The sequence below is a fragment of the Pseudorca crassidens genome, chromosome 12 (assembly GCF_039906515.1).
Source record: "Pseudorca crassidens isolate mPseCra1 chromosome 12, mPseCra1.hap1, whole genome shotgun sequence".
In the NCBI taxonomy this organism is placed as follows: Eukaryota; Metazoa; Chordata; class Mammalia; order Artiodactyla; family Delphinidae; genus Pseudorca; species Pseudorca crassidens.
This window is the reverse complement of record NC_090307.1, coordinates 53,154,255-53,168,665: the sequence shown is the minus strand read 5'-3', so window position 1 is coordinate 53,168,665 and position 14,411 is coordinate 53,154,255. Positions and strand designations below refer to the sequence as shown.

The 14,411-nt window shown below is 43.0% G+C and overlaps 1 protein-coding gene across 4 annotated transcripts in view; it reads left to right on the top strand.

The window, feature by feature from the left end:
• GATA6 (GATA binding protein 6) overlaps nt 1-14,022 on the top strand; it is a 30,240-nt gene extending 16,218 nt beyond the window's left edge. For 3 of the 4 annotated variants that reach the window (XM_067699535.1, XM_067699533.1, XM_067699534.1), the window contains one exon: nt 12,636-14,022. In XM_067699535.1, coding sequence (XP_067555636.1) covers nt 12,636-12,803 — 168 coding nt within the window. In that variant the 3' untranslated portion in view covers nt 12,804-14,022. The remainder of the gene's footprint in view (nt 1-12,635) is intronic. The other variant, XM_067699536.1, reaches the window with a different exon arrangement.
• The last annotated feature ends 389 nt before the right edge of the window (nt 14,023-14,411 follow it).

The following is a 14,411-nucleotide window of genomic DNA, read 5'->3' as shown; positions in this document are numbered from 1 at the left end:
TGTACGTGTTGCTCCTTTGTGTTTTAACTAGACCTCTGTCTCGTTTCTTCTGATAGTCATCAGGCTGCTGACCTGCTCCCTTATGACTCAGTTTCTCTGTTGCAGGCTGTGCAGGTGTGGTGTGTAAGTTTTGGAGGTGAAGGGAGGGCAGTTTGTCTCCTGTATGAGAACAGGAAGACCCGTTGCTGCTGCCGGGCAGCCTGGTATTAAAAGAGCCCCTGTCTTTTTCCTTTGGAGTTCTTTTTTTTAAATTATTGCAATAAATGATTTATTTGCTTTCATTTATATGATATTTACTATTCATTAGACCTTATTATTTTTCATTTTTCTTTTCCTTATTTTCTCTGTATTTAAAAATTTTTTTTAATTATTTATTTTTCGGGGGCCTTGCCATGTGGCATGTGGGATCTTCCCCGACCAGGGGTTGAACCCGTGATCCCCTGCGTTCAGAGTGCAGAGTCCTAACCATTGGACCCACCAGGGAAGTCCTATCAGAATTTTGTAATCAGTTTCTTGTATGGAATTCTTTATGTTTGTTAAGAAATGTGTTGAACTTAATTTTTGATGCAGTTGATTAATTTTGTGAGTTTTGAACTTAAAGATAAATTTCCTCCACATGTTTTGTTTTTCATTCAGTCTGAAATCTTCTTTATCTAAATCTTCTAGATTTACTGAAAAATGTTTATTTAGTGACCTAAACAGACATCAGATTTTCTTTGGCATTTAGAGTCTCTGTGGATTGTAAGAATATTTAAATTTTTCATTGAATTCCATTTATTGACTGAGTTATGTTTTACGTTTGTTGTTATTAGGAGGCAAATATGGTAACATTCTATCTCAGCAATTCCCAAATAAGATTTAATAAGTAGTCTCTATACATTCTATCCCTCTTAGGACTTGTAACTAAAAATTTGTAAAACTGGAGGATACTTTACATATATAAAATGCATATGTATATTGTATATATGTATGTAACTATAATATACAAAAACTTTATAACTCATCCCCCAATTTATAAAGTTATCTCTTAAGTTTCTTTGGGACAGGAAGGATTAATTTGATAAAGTGAGTAATAAGACAATGGCTGAGGATAAAAAAATCACTGAATATATTTTGTCTGCCTACAAGTAGTTCTGTAGATAATTATTTAACAAAAATTAAAGCCTACTTAAGTTTATATTAAAACTGCAAATATAATGTTGAAGTCATCATTAAACATATAATGTGGAAATAAATGGAGATGAACTCTGTCTGACTAGCCCTTGCCTTACGGTCATTGTTCCATTTAAGAAGCATTGTGCTACGGGACGCCCTGTTTTCAGTGTAGTAAAACAAGGTCCTGGATATCAGATTGTTGGTAACGTGGTGGTCGTGGTGGGGACACGTGTGTATAGACAGATCTTCCTGCTGGTCAGATTTGAAAGTGTTTTAAATGAGCAACACAGTTGGGAGTCGAAAGTAGGGAGCCGTGAATTCTGACCGCAGGGTGGGAAATGGCTTCTCAGAGGAGAGGAAATTTGAATTAGTTGTGTAGGATTTTTGTGGGGGAAAAATCGGGATAGAGGTTTCCAGGAAGAAGAACATGGTAACTATGATGCTTCAGGGACATAGTTTTAGGAATTCAGTGTGGCTGGAGTGTAGGTTAGAAAAAGTCAAAGGCAGGAGCTGAGGTGGATAAATTAGGTGGAAGGCAGATATTTAAAACTGTTTCAAGTCAGTTTTAAGTCAGGGTCCACACTATGTTCATTTCTAAACGATGGACTTTCTCTAACACCCACTGTGGTGTTTCTGTCCAAAAATGTGTTGTTACACTCCAACGATTAAAACATCCTTAACTGGGCGCATTTAGATAATTGATGTAAACAAATGTTAGTATGCCTGTTTGTACATTTTACAAGCAGCTTTTCCTTTCACAGTTAATAAGGAAAACTACCTCCTTGGAGCTGGTGACGTGTCCTGACCTGAGGGACTACTTGGGGCAAGATGGTTTCAGGGTAGCTGCCAGGTGACCCTTCCAAATGGAGATGTGTTAAGGATGGTGTGTCTAAGTGTAATTCATTTCCTCACTTTGTGGTTTGTTGTTGGTGACAGCTTCCACAGAGAGAGAGGCAGGCATCCTTATACTCAGACAAGGACCACATCTCAGATTCCTCTCTGGCTGGTTCTCTGCCTTTGGATGGGCCTTGCCCATGTTTGGTCAGTTTCTCCGTGTTGAATAGGTATCTTCATTCCTGCCTCATTTATCCTTCTGGGATGCACTGTGCCTAGCGGGACCCATTTCCCTACTGCAGTCAGTCCTAGGTAATAGCTTTATTCAATGACCTTGTCAGAAGTAATACCTCTGAGCTGCATGGTGCTAAATCTCATGCTAGAAGTGGTTTGAAAGAGTTAAGTGCTTAAGTGCTCCGTAGCTGAGGGGCAGTGATGTAGGGACTGACATTTGTTGGGATATCTGGATGTCTTTATAAGGCCTTCTGAAGAAAGGTTAGGTACTTGGCAGGTTAGTATTTTATATTCTTTTTATAGATTTTATTTTATATGTTAATATTTGCATACTGTGATGAAAATTGGAAAACATTGCTTGAGTCACGTAGCTTATTTCTTTATTAGCAAGTTTATTATATTCCACTGTCTTTTTCTTTGAGTAGCTGAATCACTTTGGATTTACTTGGCACTATGATTGGTCACAAAATAATAGCTTCTATTGTTATTAACTATTTCTGTAGTAGTTAAATACTTGAAAGGAACATTCATGAAGGACCTGCTTACAGTATGAGTTGCTTTCACGCAGGGTAACTTTTGAGTGTGAAGAAGAGAAGATTCAAGAGGCTGCTGGAGTGGGGACCAAAGTTCTTGCTTAACTCTTTTTTTTTTTAAATACATTTATTTATTTACTTATTTATTTATTTTTGGCTGTATTGGGTCTTCGTTGCTGAATGAGGGTTTTCTCTAGTTGCGGCGAGTGGGGGCTACTCTTCGTTGCGGTGCGCGGGCTTCTCTCGTGGAGCACGGGCTCTAGGTGCATGGGCTTCAGTAGTTGGGGCACGTGGGCTCAGAAGTTGTGGCTCACGGGCTCTAGAGCGCAGGATCAGTAGTTGTGGCGCACGGGGCCCAGTTGCTCCGCGGCATGTGAGATCTTCCCGGACCAGGGCTCAAACCTGTGTCCCCTGCATTGTCAGGCGGATTCCTAACCACTGCGCTACCAGGGAAGTCCCCCTGCTTAACTCTTACCTTGAATGTTCCACGCTTGCCTTTAGGGTACTTGAGAGCCAGGGCTTAGTGGATTAATTACCGTTCGGTTGCTTTGGGGGAGTTTCCTCTCTTGTACTTTCTCATAAGATTGTGGATGTAGGAAGGCAGGAAACTAGCTTCTGTCAAGTACCTTTTAAGTGCCAGATGTTTTATGTACCCTTTCTCTTTTATTCCCAATTATCACTGTACAAATGAAGTGTTTTTATTTACATGTTCCATGTGGGGGAGTGAGACCCAGTAATAGCCCCAAGGTTATGTATCAGGTTAAGAGGCAGGGCTTGGGTTCGGATGCAGGTCTGGCCGAGGCAGAGTCAGTGTTCTTACTCCTGTGGCATGCTGGATTAATATGCAATAGGCTGAAGCCTTTAGAGAGAAGAAATACCATGTTCTTAAAGAAAGCTGACTAATTTTGGTTATAACTTCAGCATCAAGTACAGCTAGGAAAATAGCACTAGAGAAGTGATTTTCTCATGACCAAATACACAAGGCACATTGTATACCTTTTCTTGTGAAACATTGTACTTATCAATAAAATGTATTATAATTCTAAGACTTTGTTAGTTGGGTAATAGGAAAAATAATAAGTAGTAAAATTGACTGTTGTTGACGTGCATGTGATGGTAAAAAGTCTCCCTTAAAATATGAAATACTTTAAGATCGCGGTATTAAAATCCTTCTGATGGTGTGGTTTAAACCCATACACAGTGAGTGCCAAGTGAGTTGGAACTTTTAGAATGTCCAAATTGCCTTCAATTTAATTTTTACAAAATCATTAAAAAAGCATTTCTTAAGAGGCAAGTGTCCATTTTCCCCCCAGAGTTTATAGTCCAAGATACTTTTTTCTAAATGAATAAAAAGAGTTAAAAAGGCATTAATCTCCCACGAGGGTCGGCGAGAGAGTTGCACTTAGGTATTATTATTGCCTCATTTATAAACCAGGATCCGGAGTGACTCCGTAAGGTCATAAGACAAGCCCGCGTTGCAGCCGGGGCTGGAGCCGATGTCTCCCACCTCTCCCAGGGAGTTGGCAGTCATCACAGTTATTAATATCCCACTCGCCACTTGCTGCTAGCCATGAACATAAATATTTTGTTGGCATTTTATCTTCACGCTCCTTACGTGCCAGGCTCCCTTTCTTTTCTTCTTTCACAGACCCTTCTAATAATTCACTCACGTTCCTGTCTGACCACATTGGCCTTCGCCGTGAAAGTCACACGTCACCCTGGCAGGGAATGTGAAAGCATGTGGAGTTTGCATACTTTCACTTTGATCTGAAGGCCTTTTCTAGACTTCCCTCTTTTTTTTTTTTTCTTGTGTGCGTGTGCACGTGCGCGTGTCATGGAGAGGATGGTGATTAGAAATACACTTACTACATTAATATGACAATGTCCCTGTATGTGTATTAGGAAACAGTAAAACTGTATTGCTCTTTAAATAGTTTATACCATATATGTCCACCCAATTTATCACAGGACTGTGGTTTGTTTAATAACTGACTCAATATCACAATCTGAAAGCCAGAATACTAGGTAAAGAATAAGTGTGGGCTGCCTTTTCATATGGCCTCAAGTTAGAAGGCTTCATCTCAGAGCACAACTTTTCTTTGCGGATTACAGATGCCTTGTAATTTCTTTTTCCCCCCTGCCTCTATAAGAATATACAAAAATTGTCACAAAACATGAAATAATGTTACGGAAAACACGGCCAAATTTAAGAAAGCTGGCTTAGGATACTCTGAAATGTTATTGCTAAATGAATCTTCGAAGAAAATGAATTCCTTTACTGGAACAAAAAGTAATTTATTATGCATTTCATGGGTGTCTGCCAAAAGAGTTACTAGCAATATGAAGATCTAATGGATATGAATTAAATACAATCTGTTAACTCTGTGTTTAGACCTATTTGTTAATTTTCTCTGAAACTTTAATAATTAAAAAAAGTACCTCCAAAGATAGGTGTTGACATATGTGATCATTCGTGATGCAGCTACCTATCGTATCAGGGCCAGTACTCAGAAGAGTTTGTGAGCCAGAGCAAAAAGAAATTATTTTATTGACCTCAGATTTTAAGAAAGCTTTGAACAAATAACAGGTATTGATTTCAATGTCATGTTGGAGTCTTTTGAGTGAACAATTCCAAGTCATTATCTGATGATATTTATTTATTTATTTATTTATTTTTATTTTTTTGCGGTACACGGGCCCCTCACTGTTGTGGCCTCTCCCGTTGCGGAGCACAGCCTCCGGACGGGCAGGCTCAGCGGCCATGGCTCACGGGCCCAGCCTGTCCACGGCATGTGGGATCTTCCCGGACCGGGGCATGAACCCGTGTCCCCTGCATCGGCAGGCGGACTCTCAACCACTGCGCCACCAGGGAAGCCCTCTGATGATATTTAAATGATAATTTACTTGGTGTACTGCCCCTTTTGCTGGTTGTTAGCATGGCATGGTTTCACCAGAGCTGGTGCACACGCTCCAGAATCATATTTTTATCCTATTAAACGCGAAATACTTTTAATTTAGAGCTCTCCTTATGTTTAGTCGCTTGATTCATGATGAAGCCTGAATATGGTCTGAAGTTTATCCTGGGGGTTCACGGATTAGCAGCTGGAAGGAAGCAGTCAGGCAACCAAGCGCTAGCTCCAGCTCTGTGTGTGACTATAGCAAACTGCCAAGGTTTTCCTCCTTCTCCTAAAGGGGAAGAGTAATTCCTACCATCTGGTCCTTAGGAGTGTAGTGTAGCATAAGTGGGAGATGCCTGCAGACCACTTTGAAGCTCAAGAAGAATAGCACTATTTAAATATGACCTTGGAAGTTAATAGCGATGTGCTTTATTTGCATGGAATTTTTTCTATCCCAAGACATTAGACATAAATGTCATTCCCTTTCTTCATGGGGTGAATTTAGAGATGTAAAGCTATTGTGTTCACAAAGGAACCATGTTTAAATACTTTTATCTCCCTGATAGCAACAATTTTTCACTCGTTATGATTCTTAGCACTTTCATAATGCCTTCTTGTAAATGCTGCTTGGTGCCCGGACCGTGGTCTGCTTTGTCTAGTAGATATGGCCAGAGGAAGATGCTCATCTGAGCTCCTAAAAAGCCCGTCTTTAATAAGATCCTAATCCATCAGGTTTTAAATCTCACCTCTGGATCTTTCACCACGGAATTTGACTAGAATAAAGCCGTCCATGTTGATTCATTTCCAAAGATAAACTTTTTCTTTAGTAGGCCAGTGACTTCAAGTTGCGGGACAAACCCTTCTTCTTGCAATTTCTATTTGTACATCAGTGTTTTGCTGATAATCCCAGAGTACTTATAAACTTGGGGCCATGCCTTTCTTTATCACAACATGCTTGCTGTGTGTATGTACAGATGCATAAAACAGTTTGCTCCTTTGTCCGGAGTAGAGTGTGTGTAGAATAATTCTTTCCCTCCTTGAAAAGAGAAGCATCCTGGCTATGGATATAACCCTGCCAGCTCAGGCCCAGAAGGGGCACAAGGGGTCAAGGGGACAGCCAGTGAGCTCTCCTCAGTAAGGAATTTGTTTGCTAAATTACAAAAAAATAAACGATTCTGCTAAACACTGAGTTGGGTCATCGGCTGAGGTGACCGTGACTCTCCCTTCTTGAGCTTTCTCGAGCCCTTGTGGGAGACTTAGAGGGTTTTGTTGTGATTGATGGTTTTCACGTGTCCTGGTGGAGACAGAACCCATGTGTGTTTGTGTATCTTCCTAGCGTTACCTCCTCAACTATTGGGGCACTTTTGTGTCTGGTCCTGTTCCCTCCATCCAAACTGAAATGACCTTGGTTTTTAGAGTGGAAGTTAAGGTTTATCTGAAAGTGTTTCTCCTTTGTTAGGAACTTAGACAGAGTTTTTAATTTTTCTTTTGAGGAAGGATGCCATCAAACACCACAGAGTCTAACCTAGAGGTGACGAAAGCAGAGAAGAAAGCTTTGGCAGTGAGGGGTGGCTGGCTTCCCCTCACACAAGGAAAAGCTGTAACCACAACTTGCTTAGATGTGTAGGAAGGACAGACCAGAGGCCGTGGAAGCTGATAGCCCGAATCCAAACTGAGGAGGCAGTGTGATCATCTTCAAAATCCTGTGCTCTGGGAATGATCACGCCCCCCCCAGCCTGCCGGGGGTGCCAAGGTTTGTCTCTCCAGATTGTGAGGCAGCGTTAGGAGAGGTTAAAGCATGGCAGGCAGACAGAGCACACCCCAGCGGACTCCTTTTTGGTTTTCTTCCTCAAAAATGAAATTCCTGTTTATAATTCACAAGCCAGAGAGCCTCTGTAATTCTTCTGGAAAGACTGTGTCCTTTAAGGGTTCCCTCTGCTCTGACGTGTCACTTTCCAGAGCTGCTTCGTGGGTATTATGGGAGGCTGTCTCTGGGCCTGCCTGTAATGGGACGTGACAAGGCTCATGGCTGGCGAGCCCACTGTGAGCCATACACTGCTGGGCATCGGCTAGAGGAGCTCAGCAAGTCAGAAACCCTTGACATCTAGATACGTGTCCGAAAATGAGCGAAGGCTTATTTTCACAGCAAAACCATCTGGGTGATCCAAAGATCACTGTGCTGCCTCACGGGCCAGTGGAGATTTTCCACGTCCAGGTCTGCAGCCGCGACGTGTCCCTGAAGTCATTTATTCCTTTAGGAGGGGGGCGTCCGGCCAGTGGCTGCGGGTCCCCCACCTGACCGGGCCTGCTTGCAGTGCTAAGCCCGGCCTGGGTCGGGGCTGATAACACATTCTTTCAACAGGAAGTGCCCCGATTTTCAGTCGTCAGTGGGAGGGTGGAGGCCGATAAGCTGGGAGTGATAACACAGAACAGATTTCTGCTCCACCCTCGTCTTGCACTTTGATCAGAGAAAGAGCCAGGACCTCGCCCGGTGGAGCTGCCTCCCAAAGAAGGAAGGATGGCTCGGCTGTGGGCGTCCGGCGCACTCTCCTCTACTGTTGTTCAGGAACTTTCGGGGGATTAGGCTGGTTTAGGGTTAGTGACGTGCCTGCTCTGGCCGTGCTGAGATGTCTGCGATCTGATCCTTTCAGGGATTTAAGTAGACGTGGGAAAACCTTAACCAATTGGCATTTATATTGGGGGGTGTGTGTGTGTGTGTGTGTGTGTGTGTGTGTGTGTGTACTGGGTCCAGGGTCCTAATAATTTTTTCCCCCCAGATTGAACTGATTCTTGAGAGGTAGCTCGTGAATATCGCCAGTGAAGGGAAGGCACTTAAGATGACAATGTGACAAGCCAGGTTTCTTAAGGAGAGTTGTGCTAATTCTAGTCGTCTTCTGCTGTTAGAATGCCCATTTCAAGACCTCAGGTTATACTGTTGCACCCATCTGTGTACTGTGTTTGGGGTTTTCACGTACCTGGAACTGTGTTGCACACGTGCATGGCTGGCTGGGTTCCAGCCTATGCCAGGTGGCTCAGAGGTGACCTCAGGGGTGCATGGGGGCCCATCTGATCCTCCCTCCACTCTGATTCCCCCCTGTTTTTCATGCTGCTTTATGACTGTCCAGGCTGGCTCTCAAGTACTGGTGCCTCATGTTTCTGTTCCTCTCCCCCAGAGTTAGACGGCAGTAAGCCACTCAATTAAAATATTCAGAAGGAAGGTATACATGGCTAACTGGTTGGGCCCTCCCAGGTGGTCCCCAGTCTCCCACCCCACACTGGGTTCTCTTGAAATACATTTGCATGCACATGGGTAAGTTGTAATTATGACCTAGAATTTCTATCCTGCTGTTTTTCACTTAATATTGCATTACAGGATTTTTTCCATTTTGTTACATGATCTTATTATTTTTAATACTTGCATAATAGTTCATTAAGCAGGTATCCCTTCGTTCCCAGACCATCCTTATATTATGAGACATTAGATTATTTCCATGGTTTCCACTATTATAAGTAACCCTGCAATGGATGTCTTCCTGTGGGGAGCCTTTCCGTCCCTTTGAATTTTTTCCTTGTAATCCATTTCCAGAAGTGAAATTACAGAGCTAAGTAGGGTATAAAGTTCTTGATGGCTTTGCTAACTACCTTCTAAGGTGTGCGCCAGGGTATAACCCCGCCAGCCAGGGATGAGGGGGCTGGCGTTATCCATCCCATCTGATCTCATCGTGATGATCTCATTATGTATTGTGACATGAAATTTCAAGTTATTTTTTACTGAGGTATGACTGACATAGAAAAAAACGCTGTGCATCGCAGCATTCCGTGTTTAAATAGTATATCCCCATTTAAAAATAAGTTTCTCAAACCTTGGGCACAAGTACTTGTATTTTTTTCTGACAAACTCAGATGTTGCTTTTGATTTCCAATGAGCTGATATTTTTTTCAGGAGCTCATCACTCACGTAATTTGGGGTTTGCCTGCCATATAGCTTAACGTTTTTGTCTGAACAAAGAAGACAGTAAATAGGTATTTCAACAGTAGCTTTCGGGACTGTTGTTCAGGTGTAAGACTAATGTTCAGGGTATTAAGGTCTCTTTAATGCGGCTTATTTGAAAAAGGGCCGATGAGCCTTTTGAAGGGCCGCAGGAGCACCTTGCTTTCTCTCTGCGCAGAGCCGTCAGTGATGATTAGAATAAGGTCATGGCTGTGGTGGTTTTCACTTAGCTCTGGCTGAGTTCGTAGGGCTGCTCCCACCCAGTGATGGCGGCACCTTGCCTGGTGAAGGCTGACATTGGGGAGATTGAGTGAGGTCCACGCTCCTTCACTACAGTAACAAAATTCTCATAGTGTCAATAGCACATACGTGTGTAGTCTTGACTATTGTCAGACACTTTCACGAGGGCTTTACATACACTAATTTAATTCTTTTGCAGCAACCTTCTGACATATGTGCCTCTTTATTTCCATTTTCTAGGTGAGGAAACTGAGGCACAGAAAGTTCTAGGTCAGACTCTAGTTTCTCCCTCCCACAGAATCTTTTCTGACTCATTGCTTAGTATCCTTCCCTTTCAGCTGTCTTGTCTTGTGAACAGACCTCTCCACATCCTGCATGCTTCCAATTTTGAGCACCCTTTCTTCACCCACAGCAATAGCTTCCCTTCATGGAATATTTAACATGGCAAGGCATTCTGACGTGCCCGCACACATTAGCTCACTTAATCATCAGAAACATGCTTGAGGTAGGGCCAGTTTCCCAAGGAGGAAGCTCAGGAGGTGGGTGGCTGAACCAGGGTAGAATTTGAAAGTCCATGCTGGTCCTACCGTGCAGGCTGCCTGTGGCTGTCCCCGGGCATCCTTTCCCCTCTGCGATTCCTTCTCTGACCTCTTGTTCTACCTCCCTGTCTCAGACACTCATAAACTCATGATAACTGTTGAGTGGTCTTACTTTCGAGTGCGTGCGTGTCCTAGTTCCCCACACAACCTGGGAATGACTTGGCCCCGGGGCCGAGGTGCCCTGCTCATGTTTCTTGTTGCGACTTGTGGTGACGGCAGACCCCTCTGCTGTCTCAGCATTTCTGGCCATTTGAGGTGGGCTGCTTCCTGGGTCAGTCCAGGCACCCCCTCCATTTCAGAAAATAGCACTTGCTGTGGTGAAGTCAGATTTAGTCAGATAAATGCAAATGTGCCTTTTTGGGGAATAGGTAGATAATACCAAGCTGGGTATGACATTAGTCATTTATAAGGGAGCTCACTCTTTCTACTAGTTGTATGATAGCTCTTTTCTAAAATGAAGACCCTTTCTGTAATTGAATAGCATCCTTTTGTGTATTTCTTTGGGGGTTAAATCTGGATCTATGTTGAGTTTGCTTATAGCCGAGGTTCTGAGCTAAAAGTAATCACCGTATTTGTACGTGTAACTAAATCCATAGCTTTAGTTTGTTGGACAGGATTATTTCATCTATTTCACAAGAATCTATTTTAAATTTTAGACATCTCAGTGAGTTTGTGAAATTTGCTTTTTTAGGCACCCAAAGCCCTTGGTTTACATCTTTAAGTTTGTATTATTTAAAAAGAAGTTTGGGGGCAGGGGTAGGGACTGTTGCTGGCTTTGCACAAACATTCATTTTTGCTAGGAAAGGGAAGGATTCGTTACCTGTGGTGGGGCCACACTTGGTCTGTCCAGCTGGGAGGGAATTGGGATGGGTGGACAGGAAGTTCCATGGTCACACTTCCCAAAATCCTACCTCTCAGTCCCATACAGCTATTGTGAGGGTCAGAGAGAAAACCAGATCTTTTCTGGGAGAGGGTAGGACCACGCTGACTGCTAGGCTCCTGAGTGGAGCCACGGAGGGGCTGGGGCCCTTCCGTTCAGTTCGCTCAGTGTCTGGTGCCCTGTATTTCTCTGAAGTGGATGTACCGTCAACTTGGCCAGACAGATGGATGTTTTAGGATTTAATGGGATTGTGAATGTAGAAAAGGAATGCTTTGAAAAGTACAAGATGTTCTACCTGTGTTAAAAAACAAGTATCCAGTAGTTTATGGAATGGAACCCTGAAAGCTCAGAAGAAATAATGGGCTTCAGAGCTTTGAGAAGGAAAGAAAGCATGATTCACAAGTATGTGATTATGGCTGGATTTAAAAGAAAAAAAAGTCAAATGCAACTGTTTTCTCCAACCATAGTCTAAACATGATTTTAGTTATTTTGGTTTGATTTTACTAAATTATATCATGTTTGCTATTTGGCTTTTCTTATTTGGATGGAAGGAAGGAAGGAATGAAACAAGAGAAAGGTGACCTTTTGCTTCAAGAAATGATTGCCACGATCATGACAGATATAGGATGTTAGCATTTTCTTTATCACATGGTCTGCTTCAAACATGGCCTGTGCTTTAGGGAAGAATTAAAGCCTGTGTATGCATGGGTTAATTTTCCATGAAGTCAGGGCTCAAAAATTTCATTTATCAGGTCTTGCTGAACTGTGTATCTTTCCTTCTCAGACTTTGATAGAACCGCTAAGCCTCGTGGTTCCGCTGTGTGTGTGTGTGTGTGTGTGTGTGCGCGCGCGCACGCGTGTGTGTACGCGCCATGCTCTGCCTTTTCTCTTTTGCAGTGATTAGATTGTGTGGGCATCCTTATGGCCTGTTGACCTACGTGGTGTGATTTGTTTCACTGTCGGAGATCTGAGTGTTTGGCACTTTTTACAAATAGGCCACCTCCAGTTCCTCTTTCCTACCTGCGTCCAGCTGCGCATCTTGCCTGGTGGTTCCTGCCACGAGTTAACGGCGTGAATAGGACGCTGTTTCTAAGAGCAGAAATCGCCCGAGTTAGGTCAATGGCACCGTACCGCCCAGGGAGCAGCTCTGCCAGCTGTGCTACCGTCTCACTTGTCCCCGAATGTTTACCTAGCAGGGACCAGCTGCCTGACAATTTATTGGTAACTGTCTCTCCCCTTCTCTCTCTCCTCTCCGTCCCCCTCTTCCATCAGGCAGGCGCCTCAGTGATGTCTGGAGCAGGGGAGAGCGCTAATCCCGAGAACAGCGAGCTCAAGTACTCAGGTCAAGATGGGCTGTACATCGGCGTCAGCCTGGCCTCGCCGGCCGAAGTCACGTCGTCGGTGAGACAGGATTCCTGGTGTGCCCTGGCCCTGGCCTGAGCGGCCACGGGTAACAAGAGGAGGACACAGCCGGGGCCCGTGGGACCGCCTTCGTGATCTTCTTGGCAAGCAGTCCGGACTGGGCTGAGGATGCCGACTGGACATCTTCCTCTGACACAGGATTTCCGTGCCTTTATTTGAAAGAGATGTATCTCCTGTGAGGCTTGCTCAGCCTTTAGCACCCTGGCCCTGTCTTGAAGACCCAGGGAGAAGATGGACCGGCTCGGGAGAAGGGCCAGAGCAGCCCACAGCCTCCCCAGCCACGGCCACTTCCGGGGTCGGCCAGGGGATTTGATGTCCAGTGTGCCACTTCCAGAAACCTGGACTAGGAACCGGGGCCTTGCCTGCTAAGGAATATTGAGAGAGATTTTTAAACAAAAGTTTTATGTGTATTGCCCCAATTCCTGTGCGTCTTCTGATCGGTTTTGGTTATTCCAGAATTTCTTCATACCTTTTCCGCCCCCAGATTTCACATGCGTTCGTGGAGAAGACCATTCGTTTGGTACACGCCTCTGGAGGCTGAGTCGGTTCTTGAGGTCTCCTGTCAAAAATATCACTCGGTTTGCAGGACTGCATCGTAACTGTAACATACACTGTGACTGACGTTTCTCAAAGTTCATATTGTGTGACTGACCTGAAGTCAGTCTGAATTTGTAAACAGGGTAGCAAACAAAAGATATTTTTCTTCCATGTATACAATAATTTTTTTTAAAAGTGCAATTTGCGTTGCAGCAATCAGTGTTAAATCATTTGCATAAGATTTAACAACATTTTTTATAATGAATGTAAACATTTTAACTTAATGGTACTTAAATAATTTAAAAGAAAAAATGTAAACTTAGACATTCTTATGCTTCTTTTACAACTACATCCCATTTCTATATTTCCAATTGTGAAAAGAGAAATATTTCAAGAACAAATCTTCTCTCAGGTAAATTGCCTTATCCATTTGTTAAGAATTTTTGTACAAGAACACCAATATCTCCCCTTTATTTTACTGTGGAATATGTGCTGGAAAAATGGCAACAAAACTTTACTACCTAACAGATAACATTTGTAAATACTCTAGGCATCTGTACACACTATGATGAGGTCTCTGTAGCGTGACTAACCCACAGGCAGGTTGGTTTACGTTAATTTTTTAAAAAATGGGATGTCATATGGAAACCTATTTCACCAGAGTTTTAAAAATAAAAAGGGTATTGTTTTGTCTTCTGTACAGTGAATTCCTTCCCTTATAGTTTCATTTTGATACTGTATGTGGCTATAGCTATTCATATAAAGCAAGTGCATGTGATGTTTGCAAATTGCCTTACGGCCTTCTTTTCAATGAATTGTCCTTTTGGAGCTGTTTTATACCTTGGTTCATTTGAAGTTGGCACATGGAGTCAAGTTATCAACTTTCAACTTGCATTGGGGACAACTTTATAAGTGAAAAGGACCCAGTATTATAAGACATTTCTGTGATTATAAGCATTCTGTTTAGGATCAATCCTTAAAAACATTTAAAAAAGCCAGAGTTTCTTTTCCTCTGAATGAAAAATACTCTGTGGCCCAGAAACAGAATGATTTCCTTTCTAGTTCCTCCCTTTTACAAAGTGCTGTGAT